Source organism: Lygodium microphyllum, chromosome 1 (assembly GCF_053477565.2).
Source record: "Lygodium microphyllum isolate KBCC chromosome 1, Lygodium_microphyllum_v1.1.10, whole genome shotgun sequence".
Classification (NCBI taxonomy): domain Eukaryota; kingdom Viridiplantae; phylum Streptophyta; class Polypodiopsida; order Schizaeales; family Lygodiaceae; genus Lygodium; species Lygodium microphyllum.
The window spans coordinates 29,544,247-29,566,984 of NC_141135.1; the positions used below are offsets into that span (position 1 = coordinate 29,544,247).

The following is a 22,738-nucleotide window of genomic DNA, read 5'->3' on the forward strand; positions in this document are numbered from 1 at the left end:
CGAGTATTCGATTTATGGATTATATTTTGATGGGCGCATACCTTAGGCATGACGCCTATATTTTGTCACGCCTATTTATTGAGGCGTTGGATATTTATTATTATTTTGTATGCGCATGGGCGCACGATTATGTTATTTCTATTTGGACATTATATTGGGCGTGCCAGACTCTTTGGGCACCGTCCATTAGCTTTATTCCTATTTTGTGTTAAAGCAAACTCAAAAGCTAAAAGCTTGCTATTTTGTAATTTGGGCTATTATTTGAGCTTGAAGATGAATAATACATAAAATACATGCTTTGTGGAGCGCTCACACAAGGCATGGGGGGAGATTGCACCCAATTGGTCTCTTGCTCTTGTCGTTCATGCTTTTTACCTTGTAAACAGCATCCGATCTGCGCACCAGTGTGAGGCTCTTTTTCCATTGCCTTTTTCATTATTTCAGAGTGTGAATTCAGAAGCTCCCAATGACATCTTTCAACTGTATTTCTTTGAAAACCATGAACACCTCATTATTAAGACCATGTTCAGCATATGTTATGTCTAATGCATTCCACTAACTTTCAATTTTCATATAAATCTTATCAAACACTTGCCATGCATCCATAAGCAATCTGCATTTACCATACATGTCCACAAGTGTGTTGGCCATAGAAAGCTCTCTTTCCAAACCCCATTTTGATTGTACCAACATGTAAAAGTTGATCTGACTCTAAATCTTTTATAATGCCAACATCTTTTAAGCACAAAAAAGTGACAAAAGCAGAACACTTCAAAGTGGCTTCACAGTAGTGAATGCCCAGCGTCACGGCATCCACCCCCTCCAAACCTACACATCCTCCATCATGTGCCAACTTGATTACCACTTGCAACATTGTTCCCACCAGGATCATATGGTAATCATCTGGGTAAGATGACAAATAGGTAAGTTGACATAGGTTATCACAGCATCCTCTTGGATCATCTGGACAAATCAAAGTAGGTATGTCTTCATAGATCATTACAACATCCAATGGCATAGTATTCTTGGTGCGCAGATCGGATATTGTACGCTCGCGTAGTGAATGCCGGAAGGTTCCCAAGAACAATAAAACTCTACTTTTTGCACAAATTACAAGGTAAAAAGCATGAACGACAAGAGCAAGAGACCAATTGGGTGCAATCTCCCCCCATGCCTTGTGTGAGCGCTCCACAAAGCATGTATTTTATGTATTATTCATCTTCAAGCTCAAATCATAGCCCAAATTATAAAATAGCAAGCTTTTAGCTTTTGAGTTTGCTTTAACACAAAATAGGAATAAAGCTAATGGACGGTGCCCAAAGAGTCTGGCACGCCCAATACAATGTTCAAATAGAAATAACATAATCGTGCGTCCATGCGCATACAAAATAATAATAAATATCCAACACCTCAATAAATAAGCGTGACAAAATATAGGCGTCATGCCTAAGGTATGCGCCCATCAAAATATAATCCATAAATCGAATACTCGCTATCCTCCAATGCTTTCCTCCGCCACTGCTGCTATCTCTACACATCAACTGAAGCATTCACAATCGTTAGTAAAATAATACAATTAAACCGACAAAAGCGAATACCTAGCAGTCTTCAGCTACATAAATAAATCAACTGGTTAGAAATAAATCCTAACCTTAATTTATTACGAGTGCGCACTCTAAACTCATAAACGTTTATTAATTTCATATGCATTTTGCGGAATCACCCGCTATGGAATCACCCATGTACACACTAAATTAATGAAACGCCCGAAAAGGACAGGCGTCCCCATCAACTTCTCGCACAAAGAATCCACTTTGTGTATGAGCCCCGATCATCAAAGTTTACAGAATCCACCGTAAAACCTCACGGAATCCACCGTGGCACGGAATCCACCGTGAAATATGCCTCCTGGCATCATCGGATGCTGTACGCTCACGTAGTGAATGCCGGAAGGTCCCCAAGAACAATAAAACTCTACTTTTTGCACAAATTACAAGGTAAAAAGCATGAACGACAAGAGCAAGAGACCAATTGGGTGCAATCTCTCCCCATGCCTTGTGTGAGTGCTCCACAAAGCATGTATTTTATATATTATTCATCTTCAAGCTCAAATAATAGCCCAAATTACAAAATAGCAAGCTTTTAGCTTTTGAGTTTGCTTTAACACAAAATAGGAATAAAGCTAATGGACGGTGTCCAAAAAGTCTGGCACGCCCAATATAATGTCCAAATAGAAATAACATAATCGTGCGTCCATGCGCATACAAAATAATAATAAATATCCAACGCCTCAATAAATAGGCGTGACAAAATATAGGCGTCATGCTTAAGGTATGCGCCCATCAAAATATAATCCATAAATCGAATACTCGCTATCCTCCAATGCTTTCCTCCGCCACTGCTGCTACTCTACACATCAACTGAAGCATTCACAATCGTTAGTAAAATAATACAATTAAACCAACAAAAGCGAATACCTAGCAGTCTTCAGCTACATAAATAAATCAACTGGTTAGAAATAAATCCTAACCTTAATTTATTACGAGTGCGCACTCTAAACTCATAAACGTTTATTAATTTAATATGCATTTTGCGGAATCACCCGCTATGGAATCACCCATGTACACACTAAATTAATGAAACGCCCGAAAAGGACAGGCGTCCCCATCAACTTCTCGCACAAAGAATCCACTTTGTGTATGAGCCCCGATCATCAAAGTTTACGGAATCCACCGTAAAACCTCACGGAATCCACCGTGGCACGAAATCTACCGTGAAATATGCCTCCTGGCATCACTTCTCTCCTGCAAAATTCTGCTCCATAGCTTCCAAATCTTCTTTGGCTGGTTGGTCCTTACACAATCTCATGACTCCAATCTTATTCATATTCATCTCCATAAACATTGGCAAATACTCATCATTTTTCAAAGGTAATCTGAACTTCTTATCAACTGTCTTATATTTTGTATGAACTCTTGTTTCTTTGCTACAACATGCAAATTTCAGCTCTTGTTGTAAATACTTTGGTAAACACAAATTTTGTTGTGTATAAACAACACCCCAACTCTTTTGACTGACAAAAATCAGACATATCTTTTTCAGACTGCATATGAATAGCCCAATAGTGAGGCTCACACCTTACTTCAATTGTAAATCCTGTTTGCTATTGTAAATCAGCACTCTTAAATCTTTTTGCTGAAATATTTCATCAAAGAACATTGTTTGCTAAGAATTCCTCAGCACCCAAATTTTCTTTGTAATTCATCGCCAGAGAATTGACATGTAAGACATATGACAGCTCTTGATTTTCAATTTTCAGCAATGCTGAAAGATTCTCCATAGTGTCCGAGCATAGTAGCCCGTCATAAAGACCATCAGTAACCTCCTTATCAAAATCAATCTCCTCACTCTTCTTCAAGTTTGTAATTGTCTGAATGTCAAAAAGCAACTTGAATCTAGGTTGCTTTTCAGCTTCAAAACTATTGTCATCGAGGATTTTTTATCTTATTGTACTTTCGGCTTCTGAACATCAACCATACTCTACTCTCGTACTGAAGAAGAAGGCTGAGAAACTAGACCATTCCTCCTAATCACTCTCTTCGAATCTTCAAGCTAATCATTATCTCTTTTCCGTTTCTCCTCAACAAGCACTTCAACTCCCTAAGATTTCACCGTTGAAGAAAGATTTTGCAATAAACCCTTCATCTCATTAGTCGAAAAGGAAGAAGCAGTCGATAATGAAGGTGGATTGTTTGAAGAATCTCCCATCTCAATTATCAAAAGCAACGCTTTCACATCAAGTTCTCACAAGATGTCGCACAAAATTTGCATGGGGGTTCATGAAAGTCGCTTGCCGCATGAACACTTTAAGATAGGAGAATTCAACGAAATAAAACTTATCTAGAAGAATTTTGAATGAGAAAATAATTTCTTAATTAAAAATATTGGGGCAAGTTATAGGTTCATAAGACTTTCAGATATGATCAAAATATTTTTGAGGAAGACAAGGTCGAACTCAATCCGAGAGAGAAGAAAAGAAGGTGGAATATCAGAATTTGAGGAAAGATTTTCAATGAAGCAAGGAGCACCTAGCTCGAACTCAAGCCACTCTTCATAAACGACTCGCGATGGAAACTTTGATGTAGGCGAGGGGCTTAAAGCTCGTCCTCAAACCTTCTCGTCTGAATTTGATGGCAAACTTTGAAGAAGGTGAGGGATATAAGGTCCACCTCAAGCCTACACTCCCAAATTCAAACCGAGTTCTTCAAGGAGACGAGGGAATCAAGCTCAACCTCTAGTGTCTCTCCCTTGATTTTATGGCCCTAAAGCTCTCATAGTGTCCCCATTATATAGTTTTTCTTCTTCCATCTTCACACGCTAGCCTAAGGCTTTTAAAGCCTTAGCTTTTCCTTAAAGGCTAAAACTCAAGCATTAAAAGCTTTTCCAACCCGTGATTTATGCTGCTGCCGGCTCTCGTCATCCTTGCCGTAATCAGGCGCCAAATTGATGCAAGCCATCCAAGATTACTCTGAAGGCACGCCATGCTTGAGATTATATTGTTCACGATGGCTAACAACAATTGGTACGGCTCCAAAGGTGACGGCCTTCCAAACAGCTTTACCACAGAACGAGACATATGACTCATAATTTCCCATTATTAGCCAACAAGTCAATATTTGAAAATAAGTGAATCAACCATGGGCATGAAGAGGCCTTATAGAGGTGTGACAATCCTCAATATTATTAAAATGATAACCATTTACTCCCCATTCAAAGACATCCAATTGATTTGCTACCAACACTATGGGCAACCTTTTCGGTCGCTAGCTCCCAAAAAGCAAAATCTTTTAAGACCTTCACTACCTGTATCCCACCTAACATAGCAGGTGCAAAATCAAACCTCTCAAGAAACTTCTCCATCAAAGACTACAAAATCTCTTCCATATTCTCTATACCATTAGGAATGCATCCTACAAAGTCTAACTTTTCCTTCACAATCACGGACCAATATTTTATTTTTCCCTCGTTGTAAACAACAACAGGCTTCTTTGTAGATTCATAGGCTCCAAACTTCGTGGGCATCAAAGAGATGGTGCTACCAAACTTCTCTGAGCCACTTTTCCTGTCATGCCACTTTTGGCTAGAATGTCCTTTCCTCATGTGGTGATGCTTATGTGACCCAGACTGCCTCTTGGAAGTGTTTTCTAATCGATACTTAGCCCCTGGCTAAACAAAACCTGGAGGTCGTAGGATGATATAGGGGGTCGGATTTCTTTTGCATGCAAATAGTTGGGTATCTTCAATGGAACCATCCATAATAACATCTACTATATCCTCAGAATTGAACTGAAAAAAATGCATAATATTTTCCTGGTTGAAGAGCCACATATTCAATATAGCCAGCTTGTTTAGTCTTCCTTGAGATCATGGGCACAATTTTCATCAAATATCTTCCTCACACGATCAATCTTAAACTCTTCTCCACGAGGTGAAACCCCAATAAAGAGGGACCGTTGTGGACACTTAGTGCCTTTGTGTGTGTGAGGCTCTTTTTCCATTGCCTTTTTCATTATTTCAGAGTGTGAATTCAGAAGCTCACAATGACATCTTCCAAGTGCATTTCTTTAAAAACCATGAACGCCTCATCATTAACACCATGTTTAGCATATGTTGTGTCTAATGCATTCTAAAAACTTTTAATTTTCATATAAAACTTATCAAAAACTGGCCATGCATCCACAAGCAATCCACATTTACCATACATGTCCACAAGTGTGTTGGCCATAGAAAGCTCTCTTTTCAAACCTCATCTTGATTGTATCAACATGTAAAAGTTGACCTGACTCTAAATCTTTTGTAATGACAACATCTTTTAAGCACAAAAAAGTAACAAAATCAGGACACTTCAAAGTGGCTTCACAATAGTGAACGTGCAGCGTCACGACAGCACAACACGCAAATAAGTGGTATACTCAATTTTTACAAAGAAAATCTCATTGTTTTGATGTTTGATGGCTTTAATGATGTGTGTGTGCATGGAAATAAAATTTGTATGAATCATGTGTGAAGTATGTTTGAGGGTTGCACATGATAAAATGTAGAACCCGTAGTTCCACATAGTCGTAATCAATAAATTAAAACCCAAAATGTGTCTTAAATGAGGAAAAATGAGAGTTTCTTCTGTTTCAGGTTGGGGAATGAAGTTCATATGGGATAAAAAACTACTAAAAACTAGTGTTCAATCAATATGATCAGTAAAGACACATAAATCAGAAATTATCACATTTTTATGAACAAATAAATGAGAAAAAATTAGGAAAAATGAAAGAAATTTTAGTTTTTACACCTAAAAATTTAGAAAAATATATATTTTATGTTCATGAACGTATAACAAGGCTGGAGCATGAGTGTTAAGCCTCAGTTTAGCCTTGTTTCTATGTTAGAGTATGTTTTGATTGATTTGTACATGAAAAATTACCCAAAAATAAATGCTATACCTATCCAACGAATGCAAAACCTAAATGGTAGGAGGGAAGAGGGGTTGTGAAATTGAGTGGTCACTGAAAATGCTTTAAATTATGATTTATTTGATTATGCATAGCATACAGGCTGATCACCGTTTAAATTTAAGAGAGACTAGTAGCACGAGAAAACTCGAAGCTAGTCTCTAGCAACGCCACAATTATGAGTAGTTTGGAAATCATTAAATGATTGTTTTTGCATCTTACATGGCTAGTTTTTTTATTGTAAAATTTTTGAGCATGAGGTGTGTCATCCATAATTGCATTATGCATATCACATGGTAAGTTTTGGATGCACAGCAATTGATTCCCAAACACATTACCTACGCCGAGTTGTGAGGAAACCCAAGCTGTAGGCTAGACACTCGAATCTTTTGGAAAATTGTCAAGTGATGGCATTTATATCTTGGAACATTTGAAATATATAAGAGTGGAGTGTGTTCATATGTGCTTTATGTTCGAGCTGCGCATCTTGGGGCCAATCCCCAAGGTGTAGGAGAGCTGCAGTGGATCCACGGCATTTAGCTGGAGGGGGGGCTCCTTTATGTTTGTATTATGTTGGTGTACTACACCAAGATGTGTGGGATCTCCCTCTGAGGAGTAAGGAAGGGCAATCGTTGGACTATGTTCCACTACAAATGCGATATCTATAGTAGCAATTAGGGCAGTGTGTCCCTTGGACACTCCTAGCCTTCGCGAGGCCGTGTGGGGTTGTCTTGTGAGTGTTAGAGAGGCCTAGCTAGTGCCCATAGCCATTATCGGGACCGTTTTAGGTCCTGAAAACACTCTCAGGAACAACCAGAGGAGCCGCAACCATTAGCTGCTAAATTATCTAGTTCGGTCAAGCCTTACCCACCAACAGGTTTAAGCCGTCCTAGGAACGACAACGATTGATCCTCACATTGGCTAAAGATCTGGCCAAGAACACAGGAGACAACCTGATCACCTACATCAAGCACTTGGATGCCATGTTTACTCTACTCGCTAAGGGCTATGAGCATTTGGACCTAGGCTTGCTTGATCCATCCTTAGCATTGGATATCCACTCCATGTCATGCGTTTGGGAGAAATATGAATTCGTGATGGTAAAAACTCTCACGGGCATAGAGGAATTGATCGCCAATGCCAATATATCTCAAGAGCAAGCCCTCAATCAATGGTTGATCACCTCCTATAGCAAGAGTAGAGTTCTTTCCACAAGCGAAGAACTCCGCAAGCTAGCCGATAATGACTCGTCTTTCTTGAGAAAGTGGTATGCTCCCAGACTCCAGTGGGAATAAGAAGGCTGCCAAGAGCAACCACCACTAGTACTAGACATGGCACTTGAGGTCCAAGAGCGCTTTGATAGGATGATTCAAGTCCTTTGAGCTACCCCTCAAGATGTGCTAGAGTATCCTACTAACATGCAAGGTGTTGAGGTACAAAAAACAAGGATATGGATGAACCCATTAAGGCCTATCATGAGAAGCAAAAGAGGGAGGAGACCGTCATTTTTTATTTCAATGTCTATGAAGATGCCAAATTCAAAATACCCTTACCACTCAATACAATGCAAAATCTCATCAACGTGGGAGAGAAAATTGCCGATAAGTAATTGAAGAAACATGATAGGTCAGCTTTGAAAGCAGCTTGTAAGATTTCCAAGGAGAAGAATAGGAGGGAGTATCTCATAGAGAAGATGTGATTGAGAGGTGTGGAAGCTTCAACCATAATGGAGATAGCTTATCCTCAAAGCTGATGAAATGGCCCGTTCTATATTTTGCTATTCTAATCAAAAGTCAAATTTTCTCCATTGCCTTACCCAAGAAGAAATGAAGAAACTATGATGCTGAGAGAAGCATGGTAGATATAACTTTCTCGAAATTCCCAATATCAACACTCTACATGAGAGTGGAATCTATCACTTCTAGTTGGGTGATCTGTTGTCCTCATTCAACACTTTCCTTAAACTGTAATCAAATTGCCCAAATCTTGTTGAGATATTGGCAATCACACTCAAGCTTAGCCTCTTTGTATGGAGTAGTGTGGGCTCAGGATGCCGAATCCCATATGCACAATGGTGGAAAGTGCAGCCTAGTCTATTTCTGTAAAGCAATGTACTTGCTCTCTTTTTGAATGCAATGTCATAGTACTTTTGTACTTTCAGCAAAGTATATGTGTCATTATCAATTCACTACACAAGATTATGTTTATGAGTCCAAGCTTCGATCTTAAAACCCAATTCACTTGTGTGACATTTGGTCTTGATGTGTGTTACCTCATGAGCTCACTTTTCCTCTTTCAACCTCCATAGCCATGCTCTAGATCTGACATTTTCTACATGGTATCAGAGCTCAGCTTGACATAAACCACCCTTCATCTTTCACCTCCATCTTCACTCTATCTCTCTTGGCTGCCATAGACAACACCTACCTACCTTTGTTGGAGCAGCCATATCTCTTCAAGCTTTCTTCTCAAGAGTTTTGTTCCTTAGGTCAAGATGCATCTTTCTAGCTGAAAATTTCCAGACATTGTGCAACATACAACCCAACATTGTTGAAAAACATAGATCTGGTGCAAATTTTGTTGATGTAAATTGGACCTATTCTCTCTCCCTACCATGAGCATTATGAAGTTTATCATACAAGCTACCTCCTAACAAAATTTCAACTCGAATGGTCCACTGGGTGAGCAGCCAAAATATCAGGCTACTGTCTTGAAACCGTAACTAATAGCCATAGCCACTTACCTTCAAGCTCATTTTTTCCTTCATTTTCTCTCTCTTGCCACTTAAGCCAAACCTCTACCACTCTGATCCACTAAGAATTGAAGTTTCTAGCAAGATTTCAGTATCCAACAAGCAAGCCTTGGAAAGCTTTTGAAGATTTGAAGCTTTCGCTGAAGTACAAGCATCAAGCACTGCAAGTCAACTTGATTACTGATCAACTGCAATCAAGTGAGGCCATTTTGAAGCTATTTCCAACAAGCATTTTCCATCAAATCAGCAAAGAGGGGAGAAATCCAAACATCAAAGCGTCAAACTCAAGTGCCTAAAAGCATAGTATCTATGATACTTATCAAGTGTTATTTAACACTACATTCATTGTGTCTCTTGACACAATTAAATCTTCTTCTGCCCAAATCTGAGTGTTTTGGTGATGATTTACTTTTCATTCATGGGCAAAAACTCTCCAACTATTCGATTCAAAGGGGTCGGGTTTCACACCTGGCATAACCGCATCAAGCTCATTCTGATGAGAAAAAGGATCTTTGGGCCATTACCAATGGCAAGGAGAAGAAGCCTTGGGATGCAGACCTTGCAATTCCTTGGCAAAAGAATAATGACAAAGCACACGCCATCATTAAGTTGAATTTGGATGACAGCTACATCCACCATGTGGATACTTGTGAAACCTCTAATGATACATGGAAGAGATTAGATACTTTGTTTGGTACACAATCAAAGTCATCTAAGTATGGATTAATAATTGAAATTTTCATGCTATATATGAAATCAAACACATTTCTTGCAACTCACTTAAACTACATGGAAAGTCTCTTAACTCAACTTGCAGGAATTGATCTCAATATGGATGAAGATATTTGTATTGGTGTGTTGTTAAAAAGCAATAATTGTGTCAACCACATTGATCAACATGTAGGACAAACCTCATTAGTCCTTCTATTCTAATAGACTTTTTTAGCCTTGTATTGCATAGCCCTAATGCTTCTGACATAAGCTTGTAAACTCCTCATATAACCTTGTACTACAATCTCTGTACACTTTGTGAGGCCCCTGTTACAACCTTTGGATATCCCCCATCTCTTTAGTACCCACACTTAGCCTTTTTTGCGATAGCCTTTAATATTTACCATGTTTGTAGTGTGCCTACACTTTTCAAATGGTTGCTCGCTAAATCCTCTACACACTTTGTACTTCTCTGGTTGTGATTGAGGAGGGGTGTTGAGATATTGGCAATCACACTCATCTTAGCCTCTTTGTATGGAGCAGTGTGGGCTCAGGATGCAGAATCCCATATGCACAGTGATGTAAAGTGTAGCCTAGTATATTCCTATAAAGCATTGTACTTGCTCTCTTTGTGAATGCAATGTCATAGTACTTTTGTACTTCCAACAAAGTGTCATTGTCAATCCACTACAAAAGATTGTGTTTAAGAGTCCAAGCTTCCATCTTGGAACCTAATTCACGTGTGTGACATTTGGTCTTGATGTCTGTTACCTCATGATCTCACTCTTTCTCTTTCAACCTCCATAGCCATGCTCTAGATCCGACATCTTCTACAAATCTTGCATTCATAGTTACTTGCATTTATCTCCACCTCATAGTCAAGCTCTTACAATAGCCACTAACACCCTATGAGAATGGTTGCCACCTCTATTCTTCAACATTAATGTAGGGGTTCATTGCATTGCCATGGTAAGGCTTCTTCTTCGAGCCATATTAGTGCCATTTTGCTATGTAACCATTCCAAAGCTTAATTGTTTTGGTCTGTGTTCTCAACATCCATCCCTACATCCTACCTTTAAACCTTCAAAGACCTAACTGCCATCTACCTCACTAAACCTTCACAAACCAACCTACCATCTACCTCACCGTGACTCTTGTTATGCATGAAGCATGCACCTTTCTAATGTGATTTCAATCCACGCTTGGAAAGCAAGCCAAATGTAGTAGTTTCTAACCAAAGATCCACCTATATGCATTGGTCTTGCATGCTTCTTAACATTGAACCTTCACAAACCAATCTACCATCTACCTCACCTCAACTCTTGTTGTGCATTAAGCATGCACCTTTCTAATGTGGTCTCAATCTATGCTTGGAAAGCAAGCCAAATATAGTAGTTTCTAACCAAAGATCCACCTACACGCATTGATTTTGCATGCTTCTTCACATTGAACCTTTATGTATGTTTAATGCTCTCATGAAGGCAAGGGCCTACTTGGCAAACAAGAAATGCTCTCTATAAGAACGCCAATAATACCTAATAACAAAAACAATAATCACAACAACTCACAACAAGAAAGAACAATTCACTAAATACGTGCAAGGAAATTTGATCAAACTATATGCATCTAGACCACAAGTTAAGGGGGTTGGTAACTCTATGGCTCCCCATAGGATTGAAAGCTTAATGGCCCTCCAGCTTTTACCAATCAAAGATTAGCAAGAGTCCAACATAGTGACTTATAATTGAAGGCGTATCTTTGGATTCATCTAGACCCGTCAAATGTTCTAATTTTTGGAAACAAAATGAGGGAAATCCATTCTACATTGACCCCCCTTTTTCCCAAGAGGCACACCTTGCATCAACTCAATCTCTCACAATTGGAGATTCTTACTTTGAACAATCTCTCACAATTGGAGGTTCTTACTTTGAACAACCCCCTCATAAGAGAGGGTCTAGGACACTATGAACTCATACTCTGCAAATGGGGCAGAGAGAGCATCACAAACTACCAACATCGACAGCTTCTTATAGTCCCCGACAGCTTCTTGTAGTCCCCTTACTACGCTGAAGTGCTCAACTCTTCTGCAACTGATGAAAAGATACATGAAATTGTTGAAAGTTCAGCTTATCAAATTTTGGTTAGCAGGTTTACATAACCAAACACACTAAACAACAGTGGTTATTTCCAAGGAGATGGCAGCATTTTAGCCAATGTTTCTCCAAATTTTATTGGGTTTCTGCAGACCTTAGCTAGCACCCCAACTTCTGCTACAGCTCTATACACAAGCTGTATAACAAACCTGCACTTTTATCTGAAGTGAAGTGTTTAACTTGAAAAATGCCTAAAATACATGATCTGAGCAGGCATTATGAGCACAACATACTTTCCTAGGAATAAGCCACCCAAAACTGCAGCCTGCAAAATCCAAACCCTATTCTGGAAAGGTGAGAGCAAGCTACAATCCGGTCAAAAGCAACAATACACTAAGAACTCCAAGGTCAATTCCTTAAGTGTTGGAGTAGCCACAAACAGCCAGTTTCCAGTTTCCCAAGCAGCAGTTGAGATGGGTCCAAAGAAAATGATATAAACTGCATAACGAGCCATCCCAGGCCATACTTGATAAACAGAAACAAGATATTCCACACTACACCTAGATGAGCCAGGTGTCTCCACAAGAATGGTGCCTATATGATGGCAGGTATTATACAAGGTGCCCTTGTACTGGAAGTAAACATTCTTCAGTACATCACCAGAATGATAATAGATGATGCTTCAAGATGAGTGTAAGGCTCCCTATGATCAGAAAATTTTAAATGGCAAAATCCCTACAAGAATCCTAAGATATTGCCCCCAAACAATCTCATAAGTCAATTACCATCCAGCAGCTCAGCTGGCAGGCTCTGAGGCACACTTTCCTTCGGGGTGAAATACTTGGATTTGATCTTTCAGTCGGAATAACCTTCAGGTGAAGAGGTTCGGAAGAAGCCCAATAAATACTTATGAATACATCGCATTATTTTAAAAAGTACCATCTATGGAAAACAATATATTCACACCCACTTGACAGCTGTAATAATAATAATTATAATAATAATAGTGTAAATTATCCACAATGTCACAAAAAACTGCAGGAAATCAAGCAGAATCAAATACTGGATTCACCACATTGAGTAGACATGCTACCACCATTCTTACAGTGGAAACACTCTCTCATACAACAAAACTAGAGGTTGCAGACCTGCAGTCACTCTATCCACAACCTTCCTGCTCATTTGCAGCATGCGAGCCTGCACAGTTCTAATGGTGACAGAAAAAGATAACCATGGCTCAAGGGATGCTTGTGCTGCATCTTAACATCAAGTGATTTCTTGAAGTGTCCCAAGGAAATTAACGTAGCAGCCAAATAACAATAATCACAAGGACTGTCAATAATATTAAAACCTGCAATGCATAATAGATAGATATATAAGCACAAACGCAGACAGCCTGATCCAAGCCGTATTTACAATTTAACATTCTAAATTTTCAGTGGTCCTGATGAATTACCATGCGCATCTAGTGCCACAATGTCCCCAAACCTTGCAGGAACCATTCTAATATTAAAATTGATACTGTATCAAGTCTTAGATTACAAGATAGTGCACAATGTGATATATTCTCCTTTAATTAGTAGTCCTGTAGGTGATTCAGAGAAAAGTAAGTGGAGCCTCCGGTAAGGTTGGAGGGGATAGCGATGCCACGGATCCTGGAATGTCTACCAACCAGCCTCCAGGCCCAGGTCCAAGAGTAAGGTCCTTAGAGATAGACTCGGAGTTCAGCGAAGCATCTCTTCTTGATGAACCAGCATCTGTTACCGTGCTGGATACACCTCCTAACAGACTTCGCCTTGCCAAATAATGCGGTGAGTCATCATCATCACTTACAACAGACGATAAGGGCCTCCCAAACAATTCAATGGGACCAACAGTACAGGACTGTTCTCTCTTCCGAAAAATACAGTAGACTGCCAGAGCATCTGCAACTGGCAGCACTACAAGAACACCCATTGCACCAGTTGCACAGAGTAGCAGAGTCAAAAAACCCAAAAATATCAAAACCTCGTGAGCAGCCCTGCTCGGATGTATTCGCACAGAAAGTCCCAAAAAAACCACATGCAGGGGAAAGAGGACCATCACCACCAACACCAGCCCATAGGCTCGCATCTGCAGCTTCCTATTGATAACATGCTGAAGCATTCGCACTCCTAACAAGGAGAAATATATAACAAAAATGATGGAAAACAAACCCAAGAGGATAACACTGAAGAGAGGATAATTACACAGTACCAAGCTGGTGTTCACTTCATCCAACACAGTTTCAAATGAGCTGGTGAAGTATGCAGGAACAGTCCCACCAAATCCTCTCTCATTACCGCCTCGGCCTGTTACTGCTAGAAGAAGCTGCAGAGCAAAAACCGGCGAGCCAAACACTGCCATCAGTGTCAACACCCTGCCATTCAAACTCCTGCCTGCTGTAGAGGCGACTTGAAGGGACCCCTTGACCAAAAAGAGCACAGTCAGGAGAAATCCTGGCTCCATAAATCCCACAGACCAAACAACATGAAACCTGCAAAGATTAGCCTGTGTTTTCAGCCCTAGGCCATGAACAACTCTGTTGCTCTCCCTCAACCAGGATAAACGAACCAACTCGCCCAGGCTCCACAATACACAGAAGCCAACAAGCACCATGCGAACAATCCATGGTGAGTCAAAATCACGTAACACCAGCTGCTGCTGTCTGCCCACCTTGAAGTGGAAGTACAGAACAAGGCCCAAGCACAGTGCCCCAGCCAAAGAACAGAGAATTACCAGCACAAGTGTCCCTATACCAAATACATCCGTCGCAGCACTGGTCAGGGGCATTACCCGGTCTGAAGATTGCCAGCATAGTCAACTCCAGCATTCCAGCATGAAGACCTACCCTCCAGAAAAGGCTTCTTTAGTAATAAGCAAGTTCACAAGATAGTTTTCTCCCTGGGATCTGCCACCTGCCTTGGTGATGACAATACTGGCCCAGCTAAGCTGTAAGCATGTCCAAACAAAGCCAAAGATTTCCCTCAGTTACTGTGTTAAGGCTCTGCTCTTGTCCCTGCTCCTGCGTTCAGGATGCAACAGACGACAGCCAGGGCAAACCTATCGTTAGTTACTCTGGTAGACTTCTGGACCTGCCTCCAGGTTATGGTAGAGTGCAGAAAAGCGAGGACTCGATTCAGTCCTTTCACTACCTACGGCACAGAACAGACCGGTTGTTCTTCTTGACTCCCAAGATGAAGCATCAAATTGAAAGTCCTTGCTCTCTGCAGGAATCAAAGCACTCTCTTTGCAGCATTTTGAAGAGAAGATATCGCTAACGGAAGGCAAAACTACCCGCCGTCAAAAGGACAAAACCGGTGCTTTGCTACGCACGAAAATATTGCGTCGGCCTAGTTACAGAATCCCCTCACAAGCAGCTTGCTCGAAACCAAACAGAAAAAGGCCGTCCATGGCTAAAGCCGGGAGGCTGCAAACCTGGCGCTCGCCACATGGTACGGTCGGCAAGAAAGGACGGTGCTGCCCGATAAGGAGGTCTTGGATGACGACGACGACGACCTGTGAGTCGGACGAAAGCTCTCTCTCTCTCTGCGCAAAGATGGAAATGCCGACGGGGAGCAGGGGGTTGAAATGCAGGGACGGCGGGGTAGGGCTAGGGCTCAAGCGAGGCTTCTTCTTTTCTTCTTCTTCTTCTTCTCCTTGTCCTTCTCTTTCTTCTTCTTCTTCTTCTGCTACTGGTGCTGCTGATTCTGCTTCTGCTTCTTCTCGCGTTAATGGCACAAGAGAGAGGGAACAACATGCAGAGACACAGAGAGAGGGGGGAGGAAGAGAAGGACAGTTATTGGCAAAGGTTGGAGACAGCCTGTCACCAGCTCAATTCCACCCTGAACCCCCAAAAAAAAAAACCCCCGCTTTTTTCCCCTTTTTTTTCCTTTCTTTTCTTTTTCTTTTTTAACCTTCCTCAATCCGCTTTACACTACGTCCAAATTTCCAGTCCCCTTTGCCTAGCATCGTAATTCTTTTTAACCACCACGATGACTTTCCCTCTTCGATTGAATTTTTTCTACGCGCAACCCCCCCAACCCCAAAAAGACCACCCTTACCATCATCCTTTCCACCTTGAAGCCACTCCGTGGCGATCCTCTGGATGTCACCAAATGATGTGATCCTATCCCAGGAATCACTAGGTATATAACCATTTTCTATCTCAATCGCATACACACACACACACACGATGCTCAACAACTCATGTTTACACACATCTTCGTCTTCCACTCCTCAACAACTATTGATTTCAATCAGTTAGCAAATTTTCCAAGATATCTTTTGTTGAACCACCCAAAGAGGCAAGATATAAGCTCACCATGAGCCAAAGTCTTTCATGCTGCTAGAGATCAGTCACTTACATGTCAATATTTGATTGGTTGTAATACCAATTGTAACAAATTTTGTGGATTTGTCTTTAACTTTCAAATTCTTTTACGAAACATTTAAGAGAACGCTCTCTCTCTCTCTCTCTCTCTCTCTCTCTCTCTCTCTCTCTCTCTCTCTCTCTCTCTCTCTCTCTCTCTCTCTCTCTCTCTCTCTCTCTCTCTCTCTCTCTCTCTCTCTCTCTCTCTCTCATATTATCTTGCTTCTTTGTTTGTATGATGAATGGCATGTTGTCCAGCAACATGTTAAGGTCGTGCTTGGAAATCTCCTTCACTTATAAACCTGAACAATCACAAAATTCAAGATCGCCTCAATGGCTATGTTTCCCTTCTACTGACTAGTATTGCTTCTATCTGTGTGCATATTCTCTTACACATGCAAGCAAAATAACTCTCAACAAGAGATTTGCATAATACATAGGATGAGCTCCATAATCAACCTCCCCTTGGTCTTGGGTTGGATAATTACATGGAAGCTACCTCCTATGCTCATCAGGAGGACCCATGTTGTAATCATTTTCTTCCTTCTCTAAACCATGGTTTTTGTGACCCCATTCCATGTTGCCTCTTTAATCATATGCTAACCTTGGACTTTTAGGTCATGTAGTAGTAGACACCCAACATGGGAGGTGGTGGACATTGAGAAGAGGAGAGGTTGATTGCACAACATCATTGAATGAGGAAGGCCCTACATCATGAAGGTGAGAAGGCTTGTGCACAAGCTTACACAAGAGGAAGAATAATAACTAGTTAATACCTTCACTATTATACACACCCTATTGAAGACACACCCCCAAACTTATTGCCACCATGCATTGATTTTTTGTGCCTATTGTAATGAGTTCACACTCATTTCAACTTGATGGTGCCCCTATGGGTGCATGGCTACTTGATCTTTGTTGTTGGCCCCCTCTACCTTCACAAGAATGTCCTAATGGCCAACCTCCTCAATAACACCTCTTTGTGTTGCCCTTCTAAACTAGAACCACCCGAGCAATAGCACCCCTTGGTGCATGTATGTGGACTACTCGAAGCTACACAGTAAATTGGCTGAGGAAGACTTAACACCTATCACCAATGGTGCACATCGATTGCAACCTTATTTATAAGCACATGGCTTCTTATATAGGCATAGCTTTGGAGTTCAACTTTAGGTCTAGGCATAGCTTTGGAGTTAAAATTTAGGTGTAGGGCTCCATCATGGAGCAAAGTTATTATTGAAGCATCGAATTACATGACACAACATTCATCAAGCCTATGGATGTTGAGCTAATCGGAATTGTGGTGGGTCAAGACGTGGATGTTTTTTCATTAATGTATTGTGTGCATATTTGCACTCAATAACTTAGTCTGTTAATAGATCCACACAATCATAGGAAAAGAGATTAGTAGTAGTTTACAAATTTCAAATTGAATAATCTTTGCTAGTAGTCAAAATGCAGTAGTACACTTACTTTGTGGCTTACCATGTGTACTAGACCTTAAGAGGCTAAGATGCATATTTATAGTATCCTAAGGTATGAATGGCCACATTATTGCATGCACCTTGTATAGAAGTTGTGCTCATGCAACAATCTCATGAAAGGGAAGTAGAGGAGAGCAAAAGTACTATTGTTTTGTTCATTGTAACTTCATTCTTGATCAGAGATAATGAACATATGGCTTTCTCTCATATTTTATCTCATGACTGTCAATTATTTTACACATTTCTTGTTGTTATATCTTGATGGCATTGCATTAGTCAACCGCATTCATTTGTTGTCAATCTTATCTCGTTCCATTGCCATGGTGGATTTGTTAGAAGATATGTTAGCTCATGTGTGAGTATGTGCATGATTTAGGGCTAGGCATTATTTAGGTAATTTTTATGGTCTCCATATTGATCATATTTAGCATTTATTGCTGGTCGACCAGCATTAAATGTTGACTGACCTGATCATATTGAGGACATATTTTTGTCCTATTTATTCAGGCTCTTCCTCCTCAGTCAGTGTGTCACTCATCATCACACTTGTGGATCTTCTGATGGAGAGAGGAGCCAGTGCCAATGCCCACAACTAGTGACTCACTGTTGTATGTGACTATCTCATGTTGGATATATAGATTCCATTTCCCAAACATACATTTGAGTTCTCATCTATATTGTGCTCTTCAGCGTTCCTTCTTTCCTTTCTCTTTTGTCTTGTGTTCAATAATTTATTATAGCACATGTTTATCCTACCATTACTGCATCCACTTTTGACAAGATTTAGGACAAATCCTACAAGGTATGGTGATGTAAAAGTTTCATATTTGTTTGCAGTAATTTGATCCAATGGTTTCAGTGAAGAAGATGAAATGGATTTAATGAATTTCTTGAAGAAACATGTAAAAAAAAGTAGTCTTGAGCCTACCTCATTCCATCTCCATGGAGGATTGAGGACAAATCCTATAGGGTATGGTGATGTAAAAGTTTCATATTTGTTTGTAGTTGATTGATGCAATGGTTGTTGTGAAGGAGATGAAATGGATTTAATGATTTTCTTGAAGAAATATTTAAATACAAGTAGCTTCAATACCTGTGGTGCAAGTTTTACAAGTTTGGGATCAACATTTAAGGTTAGAAGCTCAACACTTCAAGGTTAGGACTTGAAACTATGAGACAAAGGAGTGCAAGAGAAGGGTTTTATTCACACTATAAAGAAACTAAGGATTTGAAGAATTCCACAAATGAACTCAAGAAAAAGCATAAGCTTCAAAAGAAGAGAGAGAGGAGAGAATGCCTCCACCATTGTGGATTATTGAGGCCCCAACTCGAGAGGGGACATCGTGTGCCTTGAGATGACGAGCACGAAGTAGATAATCATGAAGATGTCTCTCTCAAGCCCATGCACCCATCTTGATGAGTCGTGATATATTGTAGGCAGCCACAACAAGTAAAAATAAATTAGTGTCCCAAGATTTATGATTCTTCATCATAGTAAGCCTATTTGACATATGCAAGTTCAATATTTACATGATTTTTTTAGAGTATGATTATTTGTGTCTATTTTGAAAGAAGAAGGTGTTTTTGGCAAATAGATTTCAAGGGAGAAGGATGAGATAAAGGAGTAAGCATAACGAGATCCCCACATAGGTTGATGAAACAAGAGGTGTTTGCAAGCATCTTGTTAGAGTGATTGGCCATAGTAAGAAGTGGAAGGAGGCATTGTGAGGTGGCCATCTCAGCAGTACTATTGTGGTTTTCATCTTCATGGATTCCTCCTGGCTCACTAGCCACCCCAATTCTTTACTCAGAAAGCAAGATAGTAGAAGACAAAGAAGTAAAAAAACGCGAAGGTGAAGGAGGCATGTTAGTCAATTGAGAAGCAAATAAAGAAAGAGAAGTGATGAAGATGAAGTGGAGGGGACACTATTATGCATATTGGTTGTGTCAACCCTTTTCCTATTATTAGCCAGTTACCTATCTTTTAAATACTTAAAAGAGGAGGAAGAATCTTGTTCCTTCTCCTAGATTCCCTTAGCCAATTTGCCAATCACAACCATTAAAAATAGGAGGACAGTTGCCTTTGAGAAGTGGTAGAGAAGAAGCACCATTTGAGCACAACCACTACAACTTAGCAATAGGAGAAGAAGAGTAGCACTTAGTGGAAGGAGGATGTCGATCCAGAATCATGGCATCTAAGAGTACTAGTTTAGGATAGCTAAAGCAAATATAAGAGAATACTTCACTCTCATGCAAAATCGATAGCCATGATAGCCCTCTCAAAATTGGTTCAACATAATTTGGATGACAATATTAAATGTACTTTGTAGTTTCTTGTATTTGGAATTTCTAGGTCATGTACCTGCGACATTTTTGGTTTTGTAATAAATTGTACAATTTCAAGAAGTTTCAAGACAAGGGAAAGTGATAGGAATTTAGTGGTATAGTTTGCCAAAGGATGTACCAACAAAAATTTGAGTGTAAGAGGATCAACTCAAAGAGTTACAATAACCTAAAAGACAATTCTTGCATGTAGTTGAAATATACCTAGAAAGAAGCAATTACAAGTAGTCCTAATTGTTTTGAATGTTGGTTATGCTAAAGTTAGCCCACATGCAAAGTGTTTCATGTTTGGAAATCGGAAAATAGCCTCACATCTTCTTGCATGCATATAAAGAAGCATGTGGATGCTAAAGATCCTAAGGAAATCGTGATCACTAAGAAGTCTAAAATCATTGTTATTGATGCCTCAAAACTGGAATCTAACCCTAAGATTTTAGGACTTGTATGTGAAACATTCAAGGAGAAGTGATCTAAATTGATTCTATATGCCATCTCTCGTATGTTTTTGGAGTTGACTTGCTATCCCATAGTTTAGGATTATGTGAATTTGTGACTATGATGGTACATATGAGAAATGTTGTAGACACACTAGTGTCATCAATACATTGTATGATCAATATGTCTACTCCTTGCCATCAGAGTATTGAGTTACTTATTTAATCATGGTTCTATGTCTTTCTTCTTTAGGATCTTTTATGGATTGTACATGATGGGTTCTTGGTCCTAGCATGTTGCCTAAAGCTAGTTGCACTTTGGATCGAGGGATTTGTGGGTTCAGGTCATGGCTACAAAGTAGCCACCCACCAGGTTGTATCAAAGTGTGAGAACTCACTAGCACACTTTATGGCTTAGCATATGTACTCATCCTTAGGAGGCTAAAAGGGATATTTATGTAATTCTAAGATGTAAAGGGTCGCATTATTGCATGCACCTTTTGTGGAAATTTTTATCATGAAATTCTCATGAAAAGGGAAGTTGAGGAGAGAGAGAGAGGATTCTTGTCATGTTTATTGTAGCTTTGCTTGATCGGAGATAATGGAGATATAGTTCTCTCTCATGTTTTCTCTCATAGTTGTGTATATTCTCTCTCTTTCATTGTTATGGTGTTATATAAGTTAGCAAGATTCAATCTCTATATCTATTGTGGCTTGTCACTCAATCATCAAGCATGCAATGTGGGCCATAATATGGCTTAAATGCATTTGCAGGCTAGCTTTGGTAGTCTAGTATAGCCTATTCTTCACTTTGATTAGTGATCTCTCCATTTTAAATTTTCTCTAATCTAAACTTTATTTCCTATTAGTCATATACTCTTATTCTTAGAAGAGAAATATTTGTATATATGTTTCTATCTCTTTTGCACATATCACATGCCACTCAAACCTGCGTGGTTTCATCATTCATGACTTTTCTTAGCATGATCAAATGAGAGGAAATTCTCAATATGTAAATATAATAGACAAATAACAAAATAAATTAATTATGTGAGAAGTCTCATCAATGGTGTTTTTTGTAGGGTGTGTTTGCCACACATGACACCATCTTCTACATGCACTGCACTAGCCTCAATTGCCTTTAGGAGACCTAGAAAAATGGACTTTGGTGAAGTTTTGATTAGCCATGAGAATTGTAGACACTAATGATTGACATACAATTTATGATAACTCTTAAACAACCTTAGTGGTATGATATATAAGAGAGAGAGAGATTTTGGTGCAACTAATAGGGAATGATTGTATGAATTTCATGTGCAACATGGGTGAGAGATCCACATTCTTATTTAGCCATAGACTCAATTCTTTGTAAACATTGTAGATGAAATCAAAAAGTCTCAAATGAAAATTCTTTTTGACCAACTGTATTGAGGTAGAGGAGGTTAAAAATATTCAAAGAAGATTTAACAAATAGTTTGATTAAAGTGTGGTGTATATGAGAGGGATTCATACACTCAAGCATGTCACACCTATGAATGGTGGATTAAGAATTCTATTATCTATCAATGATGAATTACGCATTCCATTATACAAATGATTGTCATACCACCTTGATATATATGAAGCTCATTTTTGCATATTTTAAATTGGGTAAGTATTGTGCAAGTCTTACTATTACATGTCAAAGAGAGGGGAGATGAGTAAAGGCTTTTTAGACTTAGAATTAGATATATTCATGATATTCCAAACTTGAGCCAAACCTTACCCAAAGCATGTTTAAGAGAGGGAGAGACAAATAGTTAAAGACTATGTACCAATGTTAGAGTGAGAGAGTAGTTTTAACAAGTCTTCTAAATAGGTAGTGCAAGTAAGGTTCCACAATAACATTTAGTAGGAAAATGATCCATGGGAGCTTTATTGAATGAATTACGAACTATGTCATATAGAAGCTAACATACATAAAGGTTGCTATAAATCAAAGCAAATACATGTGGGGATCACCTAACAAGTTACACTTATGAGTCT

General features: G+C 39.5%; 1 protein-coding gene and 1 long non-coding RNA gene across 2 annotated transcripts; both read right to left on the bottom strand.

Moving 5' to 3' along the window:
• Positions 1–2,043: 2,043 nt before the first annotated feature.
• Positions 2,044–16,146, bottom strand: LOC148040949 (uncharacterized). The gene is made up of 2 exons (XR_015690364.1): positions 15,519–16,146; positions 2,044–2,420 (listed from the first exon to the last, which is right to left on the bottom strand). It is a non-coding gene; the product is annotated as an uncharacterized LOC148040949 (long non-coding RNA).
• LOC148040950 (uncharacterized) lies at positions 13,532–15,525 on the bottom strand. Its single transcript, XM_087675038.1, has one exon. It carries the CDS (start codon positions 14,871–14,873, stop codon positions 13,659–13,661), a length of 1,215 nt encoding a protein of 404 aa, XP_087531164.1. The 5' UTR covers positions 14,874–15,525; the 3' UTR covers positions 13,532–13,658.
• Positions 16,147–22,738: the final 6,592 nt, after the last annotated feature.

What these genes read in the sequence shown, in the direction of transcription:
- LOC148040950 (XM_087675038.1), bottom strand. Translation starts at nt 14,873, where the DNA reads ATGCCCCTGACCAGTGCTGCGACGGATGTATTTGGTATAGGGACACTT.